General features: G+C 41.8%; 1 protein-coding gene across 7 annotated transcripts in view; it reads right to left on the bottom strand.

Moving 5' to 3' along the window:
* Window positions 1-18414, bottom strand: part of zfhx3 (zinc finger homeobox 3) — a 357317-nt gene that overhangs the window by 84787 nt on the left and 254116 nt on the right. For all 7 annotated transcript variants that reach the window (XM_036136359.1, XM_036136362.1, XM_036136360.1 and 4 more), the window contains 3 exons: window positions 15491-18007; window positions 14752-15331; window positions 11619-12112 (listed from right to left, as the gene is read on the bottom strand). In XM_036136359.1, coding sequence (XP_035992252.1) covers window positions 11619-12112; window positions 14752-15331; window positions 15491-17971 — 3555 coding nt within the window. In that variant the 5' untranslated portion in view covers window positions 17972-18007. The remainder of the gene's footprint in view (window positions 1-11618; window positions 12113-14751; window positions 15332-15490; window positions 18008-18414) is intronic.

Below are 18414 nucleotides of genomic sequence, written 5' to 3'. Positions count from 1 at the left end.
TGGTGAAACTAAGCAATAGCCTTGGTCCCAACAAAATTACTATCTTTTGTCTCCACCGCCCACTTATCCTTCACAATACCATATTGTAATTTCCATATAATGTAATTTAAAAAAAAAAAAATCTAACATTCTTACCCAGCATTTTTGTTTCAATGTTATCCATCTTTTGTATTCAGGAGTAAAAGGCATTATGAGAAAACAAGGTGGGAAAGAATCTTTTCCAGACCTCCTAATAAAAACCGCATGACACCCTGGCCAGCACCGCTTAATTACAAAAGGATGAAATCTTTTCTTCTCCATCTGGAGAAAACATTGTCTGCATAACACTGGGAGATTTACAACTCCCAGCACTGGACTCCAGCACACAGCAATTAGGCAAAACATGGACGGACAACCAGAGCCATGAAATTCAGGAAGAGATGGCTATTCAGTCTTCACAGAGCCAGAGGCTCTGCGATTTTAAAGAGAAATTCTTGACTGGGACACCTTTTTTAGGGGTCAGTCTGTGGTCGTGTTGACAGCGAAGCAAGAAGGACTTTCCACAACAGGCTATAGTACTTTACATCATTAATGCATAGATTTTAGCTCCATTTGCTTCAGAAACTTTAAGAATGGAAATGGAGCCAGAAAAGTTAAAGGAAGTGAAACAGGCAGGGGAACATATCTGTCCATATGTAAGATTTATCCCTCCCATGACTCTACCCAACATGCCAAACCCGGAGAGAATGGGTCCCCGTGTACTCATTCCTGCAGCCAAGACTTCCTCCTCTCTTCATCTGTCTCTTTAACCGAACTTCCCTTTATGTACAGCTCTACTGAACACAGCCCTCAGAACTGAGTAGTTTTGTGGCCCTGACCACTCCGAGGCCATTAATCTGGTGGCTAAGCCACTGATGTATTGATGGCACAGAGCCGGCAGGCTTGTCTGCCTCACTTTCTCCATCCCTCCAGCTTAGAAGTTAAATAGATTCAGAGGAACTTCCCCCTGGCCTCATCAGGGCAGCATTTACCTGCCAATTGCTGGTGTTAGCTTCATAAGGGCAGTAGCCACACTCTACCCAATGACAGGAGGTTTGGTGCCGGCTGGAGATCAACAATCTGGGGGGGGGGGTTTAGAGGTTGTTTATTGTTGCTTCTCCAAGATGCACAACAATAAATTCTACCTTAAAAAGTCCATCCACGGCCACTTTAATGTACCTGGATTTTTTTTTTAGTCTGGTTGGTCTAGTCTAAATCCCTAGCTGCTTATTCTACTCCAGCGAAAGGCTCGTAAAATTACTATTTTATAAATACATTATAAAATGTTCTTTAACTTCCACCATTATCTCCTGTCCTATTGTTGTTGTACTCTGACTCTGTCTGCTTCCGAAGCTGCCAAGGGTGTGACTTTGATTGGCAGGTGTGATGAATTAATCTGATTACATAAAGAATTACACAAAAAAGGGCCAATTTGCTACATGCCCCCACAGGAGAATCCTTATGTAACTAATTAGAGACCAGCATGAAGTCACATGGATGTCAAAGGTTTAAAAACATACACATGTCATTTGTCCAGCGTCACATTTAAAAGACTTGTATATAGACTTGCGCGAAAAAGTAACCTCAAGTAAGCCCAAAATGAAATGGGAATGCTGATAAATCAAAAGTCAAATACATTTTATGAAAGAACAAATGTGTTTTTATCTGAGTATCTGAGCGCCTCCCTATTGACAAACCGCCATTGCTAAACAAGATGAACACAGTTCTTACGCATCCTCCTCATGCTGCAGAGTTACATTTTTTGTATGGGCTTCCTACACATTTTTACTTTTATATAGTTTCTCAGAATCAATTTGCTAGAGTTTATTCTCCAAATGTTATAACATTTGAGTCACCTTCAGTTTATTCGTACAGTTGTCTGCTCTTATCACAAGAATGATTAAACAAGGCTGCTTTTGACTTCAGAATGACTTGTTCTCAGCTTTTTTACCATGATCTCTGTTTTAAAATACATGTGACTTGATCTTATCCAATCAGCTTTTATCATTTTCCACTAAATGCCGATTCCTTAACATGATGTCTATTGTTTGAGGTTAACTTCATTCTGTTTAATAAAATAGAAAAAAAAATATTTGGCATCTAAACGGAAAACCTCAATTGAAAGTTTTAATAAAGGCGATATAAGTACTAAACTTGCGGTTTTTATTTTAAATAACTCAGAAATAAAGCAGGGATGGCTAAAAGATTAAGCTCAAGGTTTGATGGGAAAAACAAAAATACCTCAGAACTCATGTAAATATTGCTGAGTTTAACATTTTGTTTCAAAAATTACGTTTTTTCCCCAGTGTAGAAATCTTTCCATTATGGGTTATGTTATGCTGCCTTGTCCTCTCCCTTTTAAATATTATAACTCGGCTGGATACTACTTAAATAGAGATCACATAAAACAAATGTGTAAAAAATGTAAAAGTTTGAGAAACTCATGAAAGCAGTTTTCTGTGTTTTACTTTCTTTTTTTATACTTATCCAAACCAAAGCAAAAGACTATTTAGGACCGTCTAGAAACACAGTCTGTGGATGAGGACATAATGACAACGACATAGGGAAAAAAGTAAATAAATTGTAAATATTTTATTTTAAAGTTATTTACTGAATTACACCTCATTTTAATGCAACTTGCGAACAATCAGTAATTAACGCCAAAGCCATGGGTGCCACATTGATCACGACATGGAAACCATCTCCCAGGGATCTCAGCTGTAGGGATTTTGTGGAAGTTTTAACCACAGGAGACCATGACTGATAGGGCATGTCTGTAATATCATCTTTACAAAATAGAATCAGGTCAAGCTATTGTACAAGATTAGACACAGAAGGCTTCCAGTAGGTGCAGGAAGAAGTTTCTCCAAGATGCAATTTCCCCCTCAATAAAGCTCACAACTCCTAAAGGGAAGAACTTCATTTTGCCGTTTGTCCTAAGAACAACACTGCGGTGTAGACGGCGTTGCGCATGTTCTTGTTGAAAGGCAGACCTGTTGATTTAATAAATAAAATCTTTAGGATGACGACGTTTAAATAACTGTTCTCATCAACGACCGGCCTTTTGAAGAAACTGAAAGCAGCCCAGCGTGGAGACATCAGTTTCGAGCAAAATCCCTATTTGATGCTCTGAAAGAAGAGCTAAACACTGCTGTAATCAGATGCAGCCGTACTGCTCAGATCAGAAAATGGTGACAATGATCAGAAGTTTTTAATCCAAGGCACATCAGACTACTCATCTGTCTTCCTTCAGAGGGTGACGTGTTGGCTTTTTTTTTTTTTTTTTTTTTTGCCTTACACCTCTACATACTGACTCTTTCATTTGCTGAAACGACTGCGGAGATATGAGACAAAGGAATGTTTACTGGGGAAAATTATTAGTTTTCCAGCATGGATGAACTACAGAATCCTGCCTTGTCTATGTAAAGTTTATTTTCTATATTTTATCTTGTGGAGACAAGAGAAGGGAAAAAGTTACTGCTAGAGAGATGTAAATAAACAGTAAGAATAAGGCACGATTCACAAGCTACATTTCTGCATCATTCATCACACCTGATTTTGATAAAACTATCCTCACAAAGTGGTGCTTATCTCCGTTTTGAACTGTGATGATCCCACCCGCCGAAGTTAATCTAACACTGCTTCCTCTTCCTTTCCTAAACAGCAATCCCCGCTTTCTGCTGATCAAACTCCGATAGCAGGATCACCAGTTTGTTTGTTTGTTTGTTTTTTGGTTTTACAAACTAGCAAAGACTTAGTGCTCTTCCCAAAGGAATAATAATAATAATAATAATAATAATAATAATAATAATAAAAAGGTTTCAACTATTATAGCTTTAGAGAACAACGTCTAAAATAATGGGAACTTAATGGGAAAAACAGTGGGTCTGATTTGTTTTCATTCACCATCCATGTGTTAGTCTCAGTAATAACCTGTGTTGGGCCTTTGTGCGTACAATTAACACAACCAGAAAGAGCAGCTGTGTTACGGGTCAAACCCTGACCCCTCTCTGCCTTCCTGAGAGGTGGGAGCTTAAAAAGGTTGTAAAATTCCTGCACCGCACCAAACACAAAAACCTTACCAGACCTCCTTTACCTTTCCTGGACTTTAAGATGTTTGCTAGTCTTTCCTTGTTAGAGACTGAGACTGGTTAGAGGTAAGATGCTGGAGTTGAAACCCCTGCAGGCAACTACCGGCACCCAACACGAGGCAGCTCGGGTTGCGGGCCCTAAGGGTAAAATATAAGGTTTGTTGCGGGTTTACCACGTTCACAAATCTGTCTTTGCGATGAGCTATTAAAAAAATACTATGAGGGTGCAGGAAAGCATCTCCCTCACCGTGGTTAAGCATACACTCACACTGGCTGACAGGAAGTTTGTTTGTGTTTTGTTATGCTTTCTCTCTCGGAGGTCACTCTCCTGAAGGCGAGATTCATGATGACGCGCACACGCGATGACAGCCTAATGATTTCACCTGGCGGGAATTCCCTAATCATCCCCCCATTGGGGCAGACCATTGGGCTAAAGGTGAGGGTGGAAATGGATTGAAGCCTAGATGGATTTGACTCAGTTTGTTTTGTACTTAGTCAGGTTTATGTTGTGTATGTAAAATAGCTTCAGTAGCAAATTGTATATCTTTATTTGTAAATGTACTGTTTAGGCAAAATGTGATCAGTAGTATTGTCTGTATATATTTAAGCAACATTGTAGTCTAGATGCTATGCTAGATGCTACGACCTTAATGCCGCAACTGGTGAGACCTCTTGAAAATCTTGAAAATTTAAAGCCTTTGTCCATCATGTGATCCCGTTCATGACCGCTGGTCTTTGTCCTAATTTGGCTGTTTCAACAACCACAAACTTGGCCAAATACAAGTTATGATTGCAGTGACACTTTAGATTGCTCGTGAGTATGTGCCCATCCGTCTCTTTGTGTGCATTCACACGCCTGTGCATGTGAAAGGAGAGAATGGGCTGTCTCCCAGGATGTGCAGCTCACGCTTTATTAGAGCAGTAGTACCAGTAAATCAGAGCTCAGCTCTTCCTGGAACTGCTACAACCTTTCCCACTGAGCACTATTACTGAACAATCATAGGCTAGCCATGATAATTAGTAAAGTATCTATCCGTCGAACCCTCCTGTAAACCCCCACCCCCACCCCCACCCAACCACACACACACACACACACACACACACACACACAGCCCCCTTTTTCCTTCTCCTCCTCTCTGTCTCTCCAACCTCTCTTCTCCACCCATCATCTTGCTTGAAATCTGAGTGATTAAGACAAGGCTCTCACGGGAGCTCACTTTGAGGACATCTCACATTATCTGTCACAATTTTTCCTTTGATGTTTGACAGAGTAGCATCTACTTCAAGTCCACAGGTGCATCCCAGTGAATTTAAATATCGCTGAAAGCTGGTTTCATTCTTAATTCAATCCAAAAAGTGAAACACATATGGATTTATTAAGCACAGACTGATATACTTCAGATATGTACTGTGGCTCAGTTGATTTTGATGATTATGTCTGACTTAAGGAAAACCCAAAATTCTATTTCTCAGAATATTACGTTAGACAAGACAGATAAAAAAACTGTTAGCAACGAAGACATTTTACCTACTACCTGTGTACTGTACAGTATATGCACACGCAATTTGGTTGGGGCTCCTTTTGCATGAATTAGAGTCAGTACAGTGTGGCGGGGAAGCACACAGCATGTAATAGCGGTCTTAAGCTTGCTCAGATAGTAGGTTCTGGTGTCTTAAATCTTCCTCTTGCCGATGGTCGACAGATTCTGCAGGGGGTTAAATCCAGGCCTGTCTAGTGGCAAACCAAAGGGATACCATGGTGATATTTTTTTTATGTCATTCTCAATTTTTTGAGAGTGACCTGTTTTAGAACAGGTGGGTTCTTTTGGCGGCGAGGTACCACGTGTCTGCTGCAAAATGTTATGAGCATCTCCATAGAGCTTGACAACAGTGGGGAAACCATGAAGTGCTCTAACTTTTCTTGATAAATAGCAGCACTGACTTTGGACTGAGGGACACAGTGGTGCAACAGCAGCACATAAAATGGAAACTTCACACTGGACCTTAAGCAACTAGGATTTTCTCCCTCTCATTTCTTCCAGCAAATTTTGGGGCTTTGATTTTCAGAGGAAACTGAAATTATATTTTTTTTCCTAAAAAGAGGACTGGTGAACTGAGCAGTGGTCCAGTCCCTTTTCTCTCAAGCCTAGGTATAGACAGGACTGAGGTCATGCCTGGTTCGGGAGTGGCTTAATGCAAGTAGTGTGACATTTGTAGCCCATGTCCTTGAGATGGCTGTCTCTTGAAGCTCCAGCACAGTCTCCCTTAAATTATTGAATGGACTTTGCATCACCTTCCTTTCAAGGCTGTGGTTTCCCCTATTTTTGCACCTTTTTCTCAAACATATTTTCCTTCCACACACCTTTTAATATACTTGGATTATGTAGTCTGTCGTCATTGCAACGCCACAGAAAAATGGATACGCAGAAAACTATTGAAGGGAAGCTAAATGTCAAACTAACATGTCATCAGCTAAAATATCACTGTGCTAAATGTAACATTTTTTTTATTATCATTAAAAGTCACATTCTTATCAACTGATCCTCTGTTTTAGTGAATTAAGCCTGAAGAACAACATTAACCTCTGTATATTTCCCCCCAAACCTCACATAACTGTAATTCAAAAGGGTTTGGAGTCAATCCCATCGCTCAAGATCATTAAAATGCGAAGTAATCAAGGCTCTCATTCCACAGTCTGCTGAGAAGGATAATGAAGGAAAAACGTAACGCATGTAACAACTAATCCCTTCATTTATGTTAAACCCTTTATTCCTCGATCAGCAGTTATCGGGATTATTTACTCCGTGCAGAAGATTGATGTTTTCTTTGGTTTTACTTGCTCCATTTCAATCATAATAAGAGATAAAGTAACTGTAGGTACTCCGAAAATTGTTATCTGTGTTGATGGATAGGACATAGGATCAAAAGTGATGCTTTTTGATGGAACAAATAGTGGGTTTGAATGAGCGTATGAGGCCAACAGAGGACGGAGAAAGCATTTTACAGTTTGGTGTGCTCAATAGAGCAGGAAGGGATGTCAGGACTTTCTCAGTTAAAGATCCACGTTTGATAGTGACGGCACTTTCTCCCCATCTTTCCGTAGCCAACTGGCATCTGGAGTGGATTTTGTGCTAGCAGACACCAAGGAACATGATTACATTCGGCTAACTGTGCTCTAAACTGATTATGCATGTGCCAAGCTAATGGACTACATTTGCAAGAGGAAAAATAACATCCAATCAATCTCAATTACTGCCGATTGCACCGGCCCCCGAGACAAGGAAGGTAGCCAGCAAATGCACCCCCCTCCCCCCATGCTTCTCCCCTTTCCCCCCAACCCTCCAAATGCAAACGGGGGCCTATACCTAGGCCTGGTTAGTCGCCATCCTCTAAAACGTGTCAGAGCATCAAGGTTCTGGAGATGGATTAGCCTGCCAGTTCCATGTAATATCATAAAAGGTTATCCTATACAAATAAAGTATCATGTAAATGTCCAGTTGCAAAGCAGGTTTACTCAGTATCAACGACAAAGTTACAAGCTACACACACACACACACACACACATATATATATATATATATATATATATATATATATATATATATATATATATATATATATATATATATATATATATATATATATATATATTAGGGCTGGGCAAGTTAACGCGTTAATTTCGCGTTAATTCATTAGACTATTAACGGCGATATTTATTTTATCGCGCATTAACGCATGTTGCTCACATCATGCTTTCAGTCAGTGTCAGTCAGCACGCGCGCTGTCACGGCAGCACTCTCCCGCCCCCCCTCCCCTCTCGTACATGGCTCAGCGGCGCCAGCCAATCAGCACGCAGGCTCAGCCTGGCCCGCGCACTCAGCTCTCACACAAACTTAATACACAAACAGCTGAGAGAGAACGCAGCAGCGAAAAAACATGAACAGAGGAAGTAGCACCGTTCGGCTTTATTTTAATACCGTAAATGAAATCAAGCTGTATGTTTTGTAAAAAGCCGGTTCATTTAAGTGGAAACACAACAAATTTATCTAAGCACGTGAAAAAACATGAAAACGTCGAGCCCCAGAAACGGAGAGAGGAGACGAAACTTCTCTCACTGCCCCGACAGATCCACAGACTGATGTCTCTGACTGAGGCGTTTCAGTCCTCCAGGGAACATCCAGGTAGATGGATGGATGGATGGATGTTACTGGAGCCCACACATAACATGTAATTAAGACCTTGAAAGAACCTAGTACATATATTAAAAAGTGTTATTTAAGATAAGATAACATTAGCTAATCCTTTTTTTATCCCACGACGGGGAAATTTATAGGATTAAAGCAACAGGCAGGTGCACACAACACAGACAAAATTACATAAGGATTGAAATATATAAGAGGTGGATTAGCGAAAAAACACTGAACATAACATTATTATTATTATTATTATTATTATTATTATTATTAAATTGTAATAATAAAATAAAAAAACACAAAACCCAAAAGGTCAACAGTTTCATGATACATCAAGCTTAGGGACTGGCTAATATACAGCAGGTCAAAAAAGGCCATATTTTGGCTGCAGTGCTTGTTCTCTTATGAAGAAAAGATCAACTAGTGCACTAAATTCAATAGATGGGTTGAAAATATCCAGTATAAAATAAGTGGTACAAATGTTACAACACTTTTGTTCATATGGCAGCAGAACATTAAAATAAAAGTGCTCTTTACACTACTTTTGAATTCATTCTTGGAGTTTGTAAATACAATGCGATTAATCGCGATTAATCGCGATTAATCAGGGCGATTAATCGCGATTAAATATTTTAATCGTTGCCCAGCCCTAATATATATATATATATACACACATATATATATATACATATATATATATATACACACACATATATATATATATATATACACACATATATATATATATATATATATATATATATATACACACACATATATATATATATATATATATATATATATATATATATATATAGTCATGCAAACCAATGATGATTATCTGAGTCATCTGCAGAGTAAAGTAGCATGGGTTAGAACTTAGTAATGACCATTACTCTCATCAGAACCACTGAGTCCCCCATGGCTCTCTTTGAATATAAAAAGGTGAAGGAACGCTTGACATCACATGGTCAAGAGGGACAGAACACAGGTTTGAAAAAGGGAGTATTTCAATTGAGAAAACAGTTTATAAAGCAGAAAGCATCAGCCCCCACTGTGTGGTGGTCCAGTGGTCAGGATAAGTTGCTGGATCATTCTGTGGCCTCCTGAAACATTCCAATACATGGGGTGGTGGGGGTGATATTTTTAGAAAGCCCTAATATGGGCCACATACCACAGACTCTGAAATTATCTCATCTAACTTAGCTCTCAGTTTAAACCTTCCTTTTTAATTCCAGTAATTACAGGCTCCAATTTATATGGAGCTGCGCACACAAAAGCCCTGTTTAATGCAAACCAGTTTGATTTGGGTGAGCATGTCCCACATCTGTTTATGCTGAGTTGATGATTTATTTTGTCCCTGTTTTGATTTTGTCTTTTTTTTTCCATCCATGCATAAACTAAGAGACTTTTGCAGCCATTGGTGGGCAAGGCGGATTTTTGCCTGTCAGTATCTCGACCATAACTGTAAATCTGAAGGAGTACGAAAACTGTGCAGCTGAGAAACCTCAGCACCATGTATTTGTCACATTACTAAGCCATAAACTACTGTAATGAATCTTGTCAACTTGTGCTCATCTTTGTTAGAGTTGTGTCGGGGATGAGGCAGAGCTTACAAGGACTAACGTTTTCTCCGGTTTATGGAGCAGGTGATTTCTGGACAAACGCACAAAGTCTTAGTTGGAAAACCAATTGGTTTTAAGAAATATGGAGCCATCTTAAGAGGCTTAAGTCATAAAAAATGATCATGCCTGGATGTGTTGTACATATTTAATCCTCCACAGCCTGAACTCTAGTGTGACATATGTATTTTCTCTCCTTAAAGGCTTGTGTGAAAAAATCTGGGGGGAAAAGAAAGCACAATCTCCTTTGATTTTTTTTCCGCCTCATGCCAAAAATACAGCGCATAGACAATAGGCAATAAGAACAATATTTCTCTCTGCAATTGTGTGAGGATGACAGATACAGTACCTAGCCTGAGTCTGTCCACTTGGATCCAAAATTGCACCCCTAAAGGTCAAAATAGCTACTCAGACTTACATAGAATGTCAATTTTCCAGATAAACAAAAAAAAAAAAGAAAATCTTCAGCAAACCTTATTTTGTTTCCAAAGAAAATGGCAAATCAAAAACCTTCCCTGTCCTCTGTAACAGATACAGCCAAAGCACTCCATTTCACCTGCCTTTTTAACAAGACCAAAAAATTGATTTCCCCATTTTTACTGTTGTTTCAGTACAATAACACTTTGAGGAAGAAAACATGTCTGTCATGCCATTGAGCCAGGGTTACTACTTGTCATACCACTGGGTTCTCAAATAGATTAGAATTTTTTTAGAGGTTTGAAATGATTTCAGCTCGGATTTTTGTGTAATTAAAACCCCCATTCTTAAAGCAGCAGGCATGCCTTTCTCACCCTCATCTATAAATATTTCTTGCAAAAATATACGGCAACACAGGTGCAATGAAATGCAATAAGTTAATAAAATTCCTGTCTACTATTAGAAACCTAAACTGGTTAATGGCGATAAGGGAATCCCCCCTCACCCCCCCTTTCTTCCCAGCTGTAGATAGATGGTGATTTTCTTGTATGTCTCGCCTAAACTCCCCCCCCCCCCCCCCCCCTTGTGGTACCAGAGTTTCAGTGTTTTGTGCGTATGTGTAACTATGCCAGTTTGGGTTAAGCGCAGAATGGCCAAAGCCGCAGACGTACAGGATAGGCACCTAAGTGGAATCAGGCCTGTTAGATTTATGGCCATTTGTTCTGAGAGTGTTCATCCACTGGCTATTATGGAATGATTAGAGGAGAAGGTGAAGCTCCAAGTCCAGCAAAAATCAATACGGCTGTCGAGAACAATTCAGCCCTTCCCGCTCAGAGGAGTATTAGCACCAAACCTCTGTCTCCTAACACTTCTTCATTCGTCTACCAAACGATTTAGTCCTAAGCTTCCAAGCCGGCTTGTCCTGCCATGTTCTTCTCAGGGCAGCAGTATGCCCAGCTGGAGTATGACAGCTCCACAACAAAGCTGCTATTCAAGCCTCCGCAGAACAGCCGGCAGTGACGTCGGCAACACAAGAATATTTATTAAGTATTGCTGAGGCAGATCAAGTTTGCAGGGAGTTAGCATTGAACAAGCCTCCTATGCTTTGTGCGAAACTCTATAATGTCCCAACATTTCTAAAAGATATTTTTCAGAACCCATCTGGACCAAAAATTGACCCCTTTCTTAATTAAAATATTCCCCAACTGATAAACTTAAAAGCAAAGTAAAAAGGTGAGAGGTGGGTGTGATTAAAAAGCAACTAAATGACCACTAACCTTATACAGTTTGAGGCTGGCCTCATGGCGTGAATTGACCGTGTGCATCCTCAGCTTCTCCAGGCTGTTAGTGTAGTAGTCACAGGCATTGCACTTTAAGTGCACGGGATTGCCTATTGCCACACACTTCAGGCGCCATTCATTGCCTTTGCCCCCTTCTTTGATGTGGGCGACGAGCTGGTACTTCTGCACATGCTTGTCTGTTTTGCAATGCAGCTGGAAGTTGGCCTTGAGCTGAGTGGTGTAGTGGCACAACTTGCACTGATGAGAGTCTCCCACCACGGCGCGCCACTCGTCCTCCGACAGGCTGCGTTCGGCGCCCATATGCATGCCCAGCACATCCAGGTTGTCAGTGGTGAAGCGGTTGCACACGGCACACTGAAAGAGCTTCAGCGAGGGATCTGTGGTCTGTGACAGACTTTCTCCAAGGGTCATCAGCTCTTCGGACACCAGCTGCCCACCGCCAAGACGGACATCCATTGGGATTTCCCCGCCTACAGGAAAACAAAAATGAAAACAGAAAGACACAGGGAAAGTGCGGATAGGTTATCAAACTGATAGCAACGATAAATTTATTATTAGATTACATGATCTTTAAACCAGATGCTTGCATACACTGTAAAAGAAAACTTTTTACTCTTACTATATGACATTACACTATGTGATATGGGTCAAAAATTTTGGTTTATCCTTCTAAAGGCTTTCAGTATAGTTTGCTGGAATTCTGGCCCATTCTTCCAAACAGAACTGGACACATTTCTAAGCAAAACGGCTGAAACACGCCTTTCACATCTGCCCACAAATCTATTGTAGAACTGAGATCAAGATTTTGTAATGGCCGCTCTAAAAAAATAACTTTGCTGTCGTTGAGCCATGTTGTAACTAGTTTAGTGGTATGCTTTTAGTGATTGTCATCACAGGTCTTGAGAGGTTTGCTCCATTTTATCTACATAACTTTAATTTCCCATGTTTTCATGTATTTTGTTAAGTGTGCTAGTCCGTCCTGCGCCACCCAGGTGGGATAGCATTAGTCCCTGAGTGCATGGGTCATTTTGTGTTACTTTTGGAATGATGGCTTCTTCTTTTGGTACAGGACTTGTTTCACCGTGGATCACGACACACACCAACTTCAGCCCACATCTTCACAATGCCTCTTGCTCATATTTTAGGGGTTGATATGTCATCAAAATGCACTAGTCTCTGGGACACACAACCCACCTCCTTCCTTAATGTGATGGGTGGACATGCCCATGCAGAATTGTGGAGATCTACAGTTCTCTCCCTGATAAAAACATATCTGTGCTGATTTCTGAAATGTTGTAACATAACCCATCAGAGCTTTACAAACCCAAACAGTTTAAAGGCATAGTCTTTTTAGTGTATGTGAATGTCTCACCCCGAAGAAAGCAATAAAACATTGTTTAAAAAGTTATGTCTGTCATTATTCTCATATGTTGCCAATAAAAATTATTTTTGTAATTCTAACTGAACCTTTGGAAACCTTAAAAAAACTGAAAGTTTATGTGATTTTTTTATGCGTGGTAGTTAAGCATCTAGTGTCAACTGTATAATTAAATGTCACAATTTAAAGTTAATGCCATTTTTTTCTATTATCTTAAAAAAAGATAACTTGTTAAGTCCCAGTACGAGCATATGTTCCCTCCCACCAACAATGCAACCTAACATGAAGGTTAACTTAAAATTTTTTATTAAACATGAGGTAAGAGGTGTCACTTTTGTCTTGATTTGCTGTTCTGACTGGGCATGCATGCCTGATTTGGCACTGCTTTACTCTAAATTAATACTAGCGGCTCCTTTTTATTTATTGCTGCAAAAGGCAGGCTTGTCTTGGACGTTACTCCATTACCTGGGTTTTATAGTATATCACACACAAACACACATATACACACAGAGAGAGACAGAGAGAGAGAGAGAGAGAGAGAGAGAGAGAGAGAGAGAGAGAGAGACTTTTGAGAAGTCCTCTGAAATCACTTGCAGACCATTGCTGTTATTGCTGCTTGTGCTCACTAACAGATGCACCGACATGCTGGTGACACACTATGCTAGTACTGTTCTGCATCTCATGCCTCCCATTTCTCCGTGACTTCATGCTCCACACCTGTATAGACTTATTGATTCACTATGGGTATGGATCCTGCATCACAGTGAATTTAGTTGTAAGTCATAAGTTCACGGCACTGATTTGAAGCTTAGCACCTGTTTTCACACGATTCTTCAATAATAAACCACAGAGTTGAAATAAACACACAGTATCTCCGCCAATCTGTATTTAGGTTTTTATAATTCCATAAATTAGCTGTTAGATTTAAACACTAGTACTTTTAGGTAGTGAGCCGGCTGTACGGGGAGTACTGCTGCACTGTGGTGGACAGATGATAATCTATATCACAAGTTACCACTCACCCACCCTTGTTCTTTAATTATGAAGATTGTCCTTTCATTTCATAATTCCATGACGTTTGTGTTAAGCTGTACACAAAAAGTATTTAGCAGTACATAGAGGGCCAAATATGGTAGGTATCATCTGTTTTGGTCTGACATATAATTGGATTATATATACATTGTCTCATAGGATTTACACAGCCATGAAGAATATTATATCAGATTGTGTGGAAGCAGGGGTAATGGTCAGAAATCCTGCAGAACTCGGTGGTAGCAGAACAGACTGCAGGAACGAAAAGTAATGGTTTGAAATCCACCGGGAGCAAACAACAGTGGAACTTGGGCACTTGTGCAGGGCTCTAGTAAGAGACACTAACTCACCAATATTAAAAAGAGATGGAAGAATGCATTATTCTTTGGGTTTCTGTTTCACATATTACACATTTTGCTACAGATTAGCAGTGTTTTATATTATAAAATGGCCACGTGGACCAATTATTTTATGAATTAAGGTAGAAACTCAATTTAAGGTATAGGTTATCAAAATGTACAATTCTTACTCCTAATCTGGCCTGTGCTTGATCCCAAAAAAGTTGTGTTCATGTAAAATAAAAGCATGCGAGAACAGAGTGAAATCAAAATTTTGCCACATGAAATCATTTGCTCTAGTCTCTAACTGGTGGGTAACTACCACGATTTTTAAAATCAAAGGAGGAAAAATGTAACTCACCAAGTGCAGGGCCCAAGGCAGCCATGCTGGGATCCAGATGAAAACTCCCCATCAAGAACTGAGCCTCAGGTCCAGCTGGATCGATCTTAAGGCCTGGTGGAAGGCTCATGTTCTGGGTCAGGTAATATTGGTAAAGCTCAGCCTCAGATGGTGAAGCCATGGCCCCGAGGCCAAGTCGCCCATGCTGCATCTGAGTCACATTTTGTTGCAGGAGCATCATGTTGTGCATGTGCTTCTCACTGGTCATGTGGATGCGTAGATTCCGTGCAACGTTGGTTTCATAGTCACAAACCTCGCACCGCCAAGTCGGTTTGCTCTTCGGCTTGGTTGGTGAGGGGGCTCCACATGGTACAGACATATGAGTGGACGACTGCGTTGGATGATGGTGAGGAGTGTGATGGCTGCTGGCTTGGGTCACCGAGGGCACAGCCACCACTCCGCCTGGGGTATGTCCAAAGACCTGCTCCTGTGCAGAGCCAATAGAGCCTCCGTTCTGCAGCGTCTGCATGTTGTTTAGATGCTTGTCTGACTGCATATGGATACTCAAGTTGCCTTTTGTCGTGGTGGAGTAGTTACACACCTGCAGAACAAAGCATGTTTTATCTTTAAGTGTGATAATGCTATAGAGAGATAATTCTTAGATCAAATTTCATATTTTACATTCATTTAAGTTAAGTAAAACTATAACAACATATGCAACTCTTAAAAATGGGCATAAGCCCTTTTGCAGGCTTCATACCTCACACCGGAAGGGCTTGTACCCGCAGGTATAGCTTTCTCCACGAGCCAGTCGAGGGTGACTCTGACCACTGCTGCAATAGACACAGGAGCCTCCAGAATCTGGGTGTTTTTCTTTCATATGGGCCTCCAATGTCTGCTGGTACTTATAATGCCAATTGCATTTGGGACACTTTAGTGTCTTGCATGAGTTGCGCGAATGCATCATGGTCATATGACCCCCCAAGGAGCGTGATGAACCCAGAACGGTATCACATTTAGGACACTCCACTCCACTTCCTCCACTCCCACCTGGGCCGTGGTTCTGTGAACACTCACCCATCCCAGTTATGTCACAAGAGCCCCCGGGGAGGGGGAGGGAGTGACCATGTGATGAAGGGTGGAGGTGATGATGATGGTGGTGTATGTGGTGATGATGCAGAAGGGTTCCATTTTCCTCCTCTCCTTCTGCTGGGCAATCATTTGGTTCTGGAGCTGTGGCACTATCTCGATTGGCACTTTCATCAGCAGCAGCATTGGTGGACAGAGGCGAGGAAGAAGTGCCAGCAGTGTCATCCTCGCTCCTTCTGACGGCAGCTGCCGCTATTGCCACGGGAACAGTTGGTCCCTGGCAGTTAAAGCTCAGAGGGAGCTCTGATGTCCTCCCCCCACCATCTGCAGCTGAAGCCTCTTCCTTAATAGAGGAGGATATGGAAGCAAGGGCTTTGCTGTTGAGTGTGGAACCGACTGCAGAGGTGCAGGCAGAAGGCTGGAGAGTGCTACTAGGCATTAATAAAGGAGATTTGGAATTGCTTTGGTTTGAGACAGCTGGTTCCCACGCCTCACTCCCACCGCTGCTACTGTTACCACCACAGGCCACTGCGGTGCTTTCTGCCTCCACCTCATCTTCCTCTTCCCCTAATAATAGCTCGTCCTCTTCTTCTGAGCCCCCCAACTGGTTAGATATCTGCACATTGCTTTCATGTCCCTCAGTTCTTCCATCGTCTCCCTTGCATGCCAACTCTTTCCCCACAGGCTCCTCTATTCTCCCTCCCTGTTTGGAAAGGGCACTGGAGTCTTTGGCAGAGCCTGGAGAAGAGGTAAGAGTGGATGCTTTGGAAATACTTAGCCCACCTAAAGAAAGGACTGAACCAAGTGGCGTTTGTTGCTGCTGCTGTTGCTGAAGGCCAGAGTCAGAGTCTTTGTTCAGGAGGGTCTCACTGCCCCCACTGCTGTTTCCAGGCTCCAGATGTACACCACTAAATGTGCCATAGAAGCTCTGTCCAGAGTTCATGGGTAGCAAGGTAGGTGGCAGAGGACTGCTCCTATTTTTTGGTTCCAGGAAACTAATAAGGGGTTCTTTGTCCTTCCCAATGCCCTGGATGATGGCAGACGCATGCTTGTCCCCTAGCAGCTGTCGTTCATCTTCACACAGTGTCATGCGGTGATCATGGACAGCATGAGTGGCAAAAGAACGAGCATAGCCAAAGGACAGCTTGCAGAGAAAACACATTAGAATGGGCTTACCCTTGCCATAAAGGGCTAGCCCATCAAATTTGGAAAAATCCACATTGTTGGGAACATCTTTGGATACACAGGACTTCTTGGCAGACCCATCGCTGTTCAGGTAATCCTTGTTGCTTTTGTGCCGCACATCAAAGACACGAAAACTGTGCAGGACAGGGCTGAGGCCTGCAATCGTTGAGGTATTGGGAAAACCTTGGTCTGAATTACCAAACCACTTCCCAAAAGACGATGCTATGTGGAAAGTGTTGATGATCTGTGGGTAGACTGAGGACGAAGCCCCAGCAGGTTCTCCCGGTTTCCCCCCACTTGTGACAGAGTTTGTAGGAAGCAGGCCAGGTACCATACCTCCACTACTTTGGATCAACTGGCTGAGGCTCTCCACAATGTAGGCTGAGCCATCTGGCTGGTAGACTATCTCTCCAGCCAGATTTTCCACATCACTGCTCTCCTCTTCCTCTTCTTCCTCTCCTTCTTCGCTCCCACTCTCAGGCGGTCCCTGCTGTTGTGTGGGCTGATGTCGCAAAAGAGTGGGCATTCCTCCTCCCCCTGAAGTTATTGGCACCCCAGGGAAGGGCTGAAGACTTGGGAAACAGCTGTCAATCTCCATTTCATCCAAGTCTTCCGATTCTTCCTCTTCTCCACAGCTCACTCCCTCCTGCTCCACTTCCTCAAGACCCTCTCTCCTGGAATGCAGCTGGCCAATGACAGAGCTTTCGCGGTGGGTCTGGGGTAATGTCTGTTTTGACTGTGGCTGCTCTGACTGCAGGTCTCTCACCCCGTCATGAGGAGCAATGGAGTTCGGGGGCTGAGAAGGGTAAGACCCAGAGAGGGACAGGGCATCCAGAGAAGGGGCCTGGTTGGTGCAAGTAACCTGTGAGCTTGAGTGATCGTTCCAGGGCTGTGGCGGTTGCTGCTGTTGGGAGGAGCTGAGCCCATCCTCTGTCCCAGAAACCACGGGAGACTCACAGCTGTCCATGCTGATGCCTACATGAGGCGTTCATCGCATCCAGGCCTGCAAAGATACATATAAGGGATTATTGGACTGTAGATACTTTACACGTCCCATTATTTACCATGTCAAAATTAGAAACAAGTGTCCATATTTTAAACAAAATTACTGCCTCAATTGGAAAAAATCCAATGTTGAAGTATGAAGTTGAAATCTATGCATGGATCCCTTAAAAAAAGTATATCAAACGCATGGCACATTGAACAAGAGCCAAAACCCTGAGATATAATTGGAAAGCTGACACCCTACTCATTACGCTAGATTAGGCACTTAAACACAATACCTGAGACAAGCACTAATAAGCCGTCCGCGATTCATCTTCCTGCCATATCACAAAAGTACCATCTTTTATCTTCACCTTCCAAACAACACCCTTAATCTTATATTCTGTGAATCCTACATCCGTTTTT

Source organism: Fundulus heteroclitus, chromosome 4 (genome assembly GCF_011125445.2).
Source record: "Fundulus heteroclitus isolate FHET01 chromosome 4, MU-UCD_Fhet_4.1, whole genome shotgun sequence".
NCBI lineage: Eukaryota > Metazoa > Chordata > Actinopteri > Cyprinodontiformes > Fundulidae > Fundulus > Fundulus heteroclitus.
This window is presented reverse-complemented; position numbering and strand designations above follow the sequence as displayed.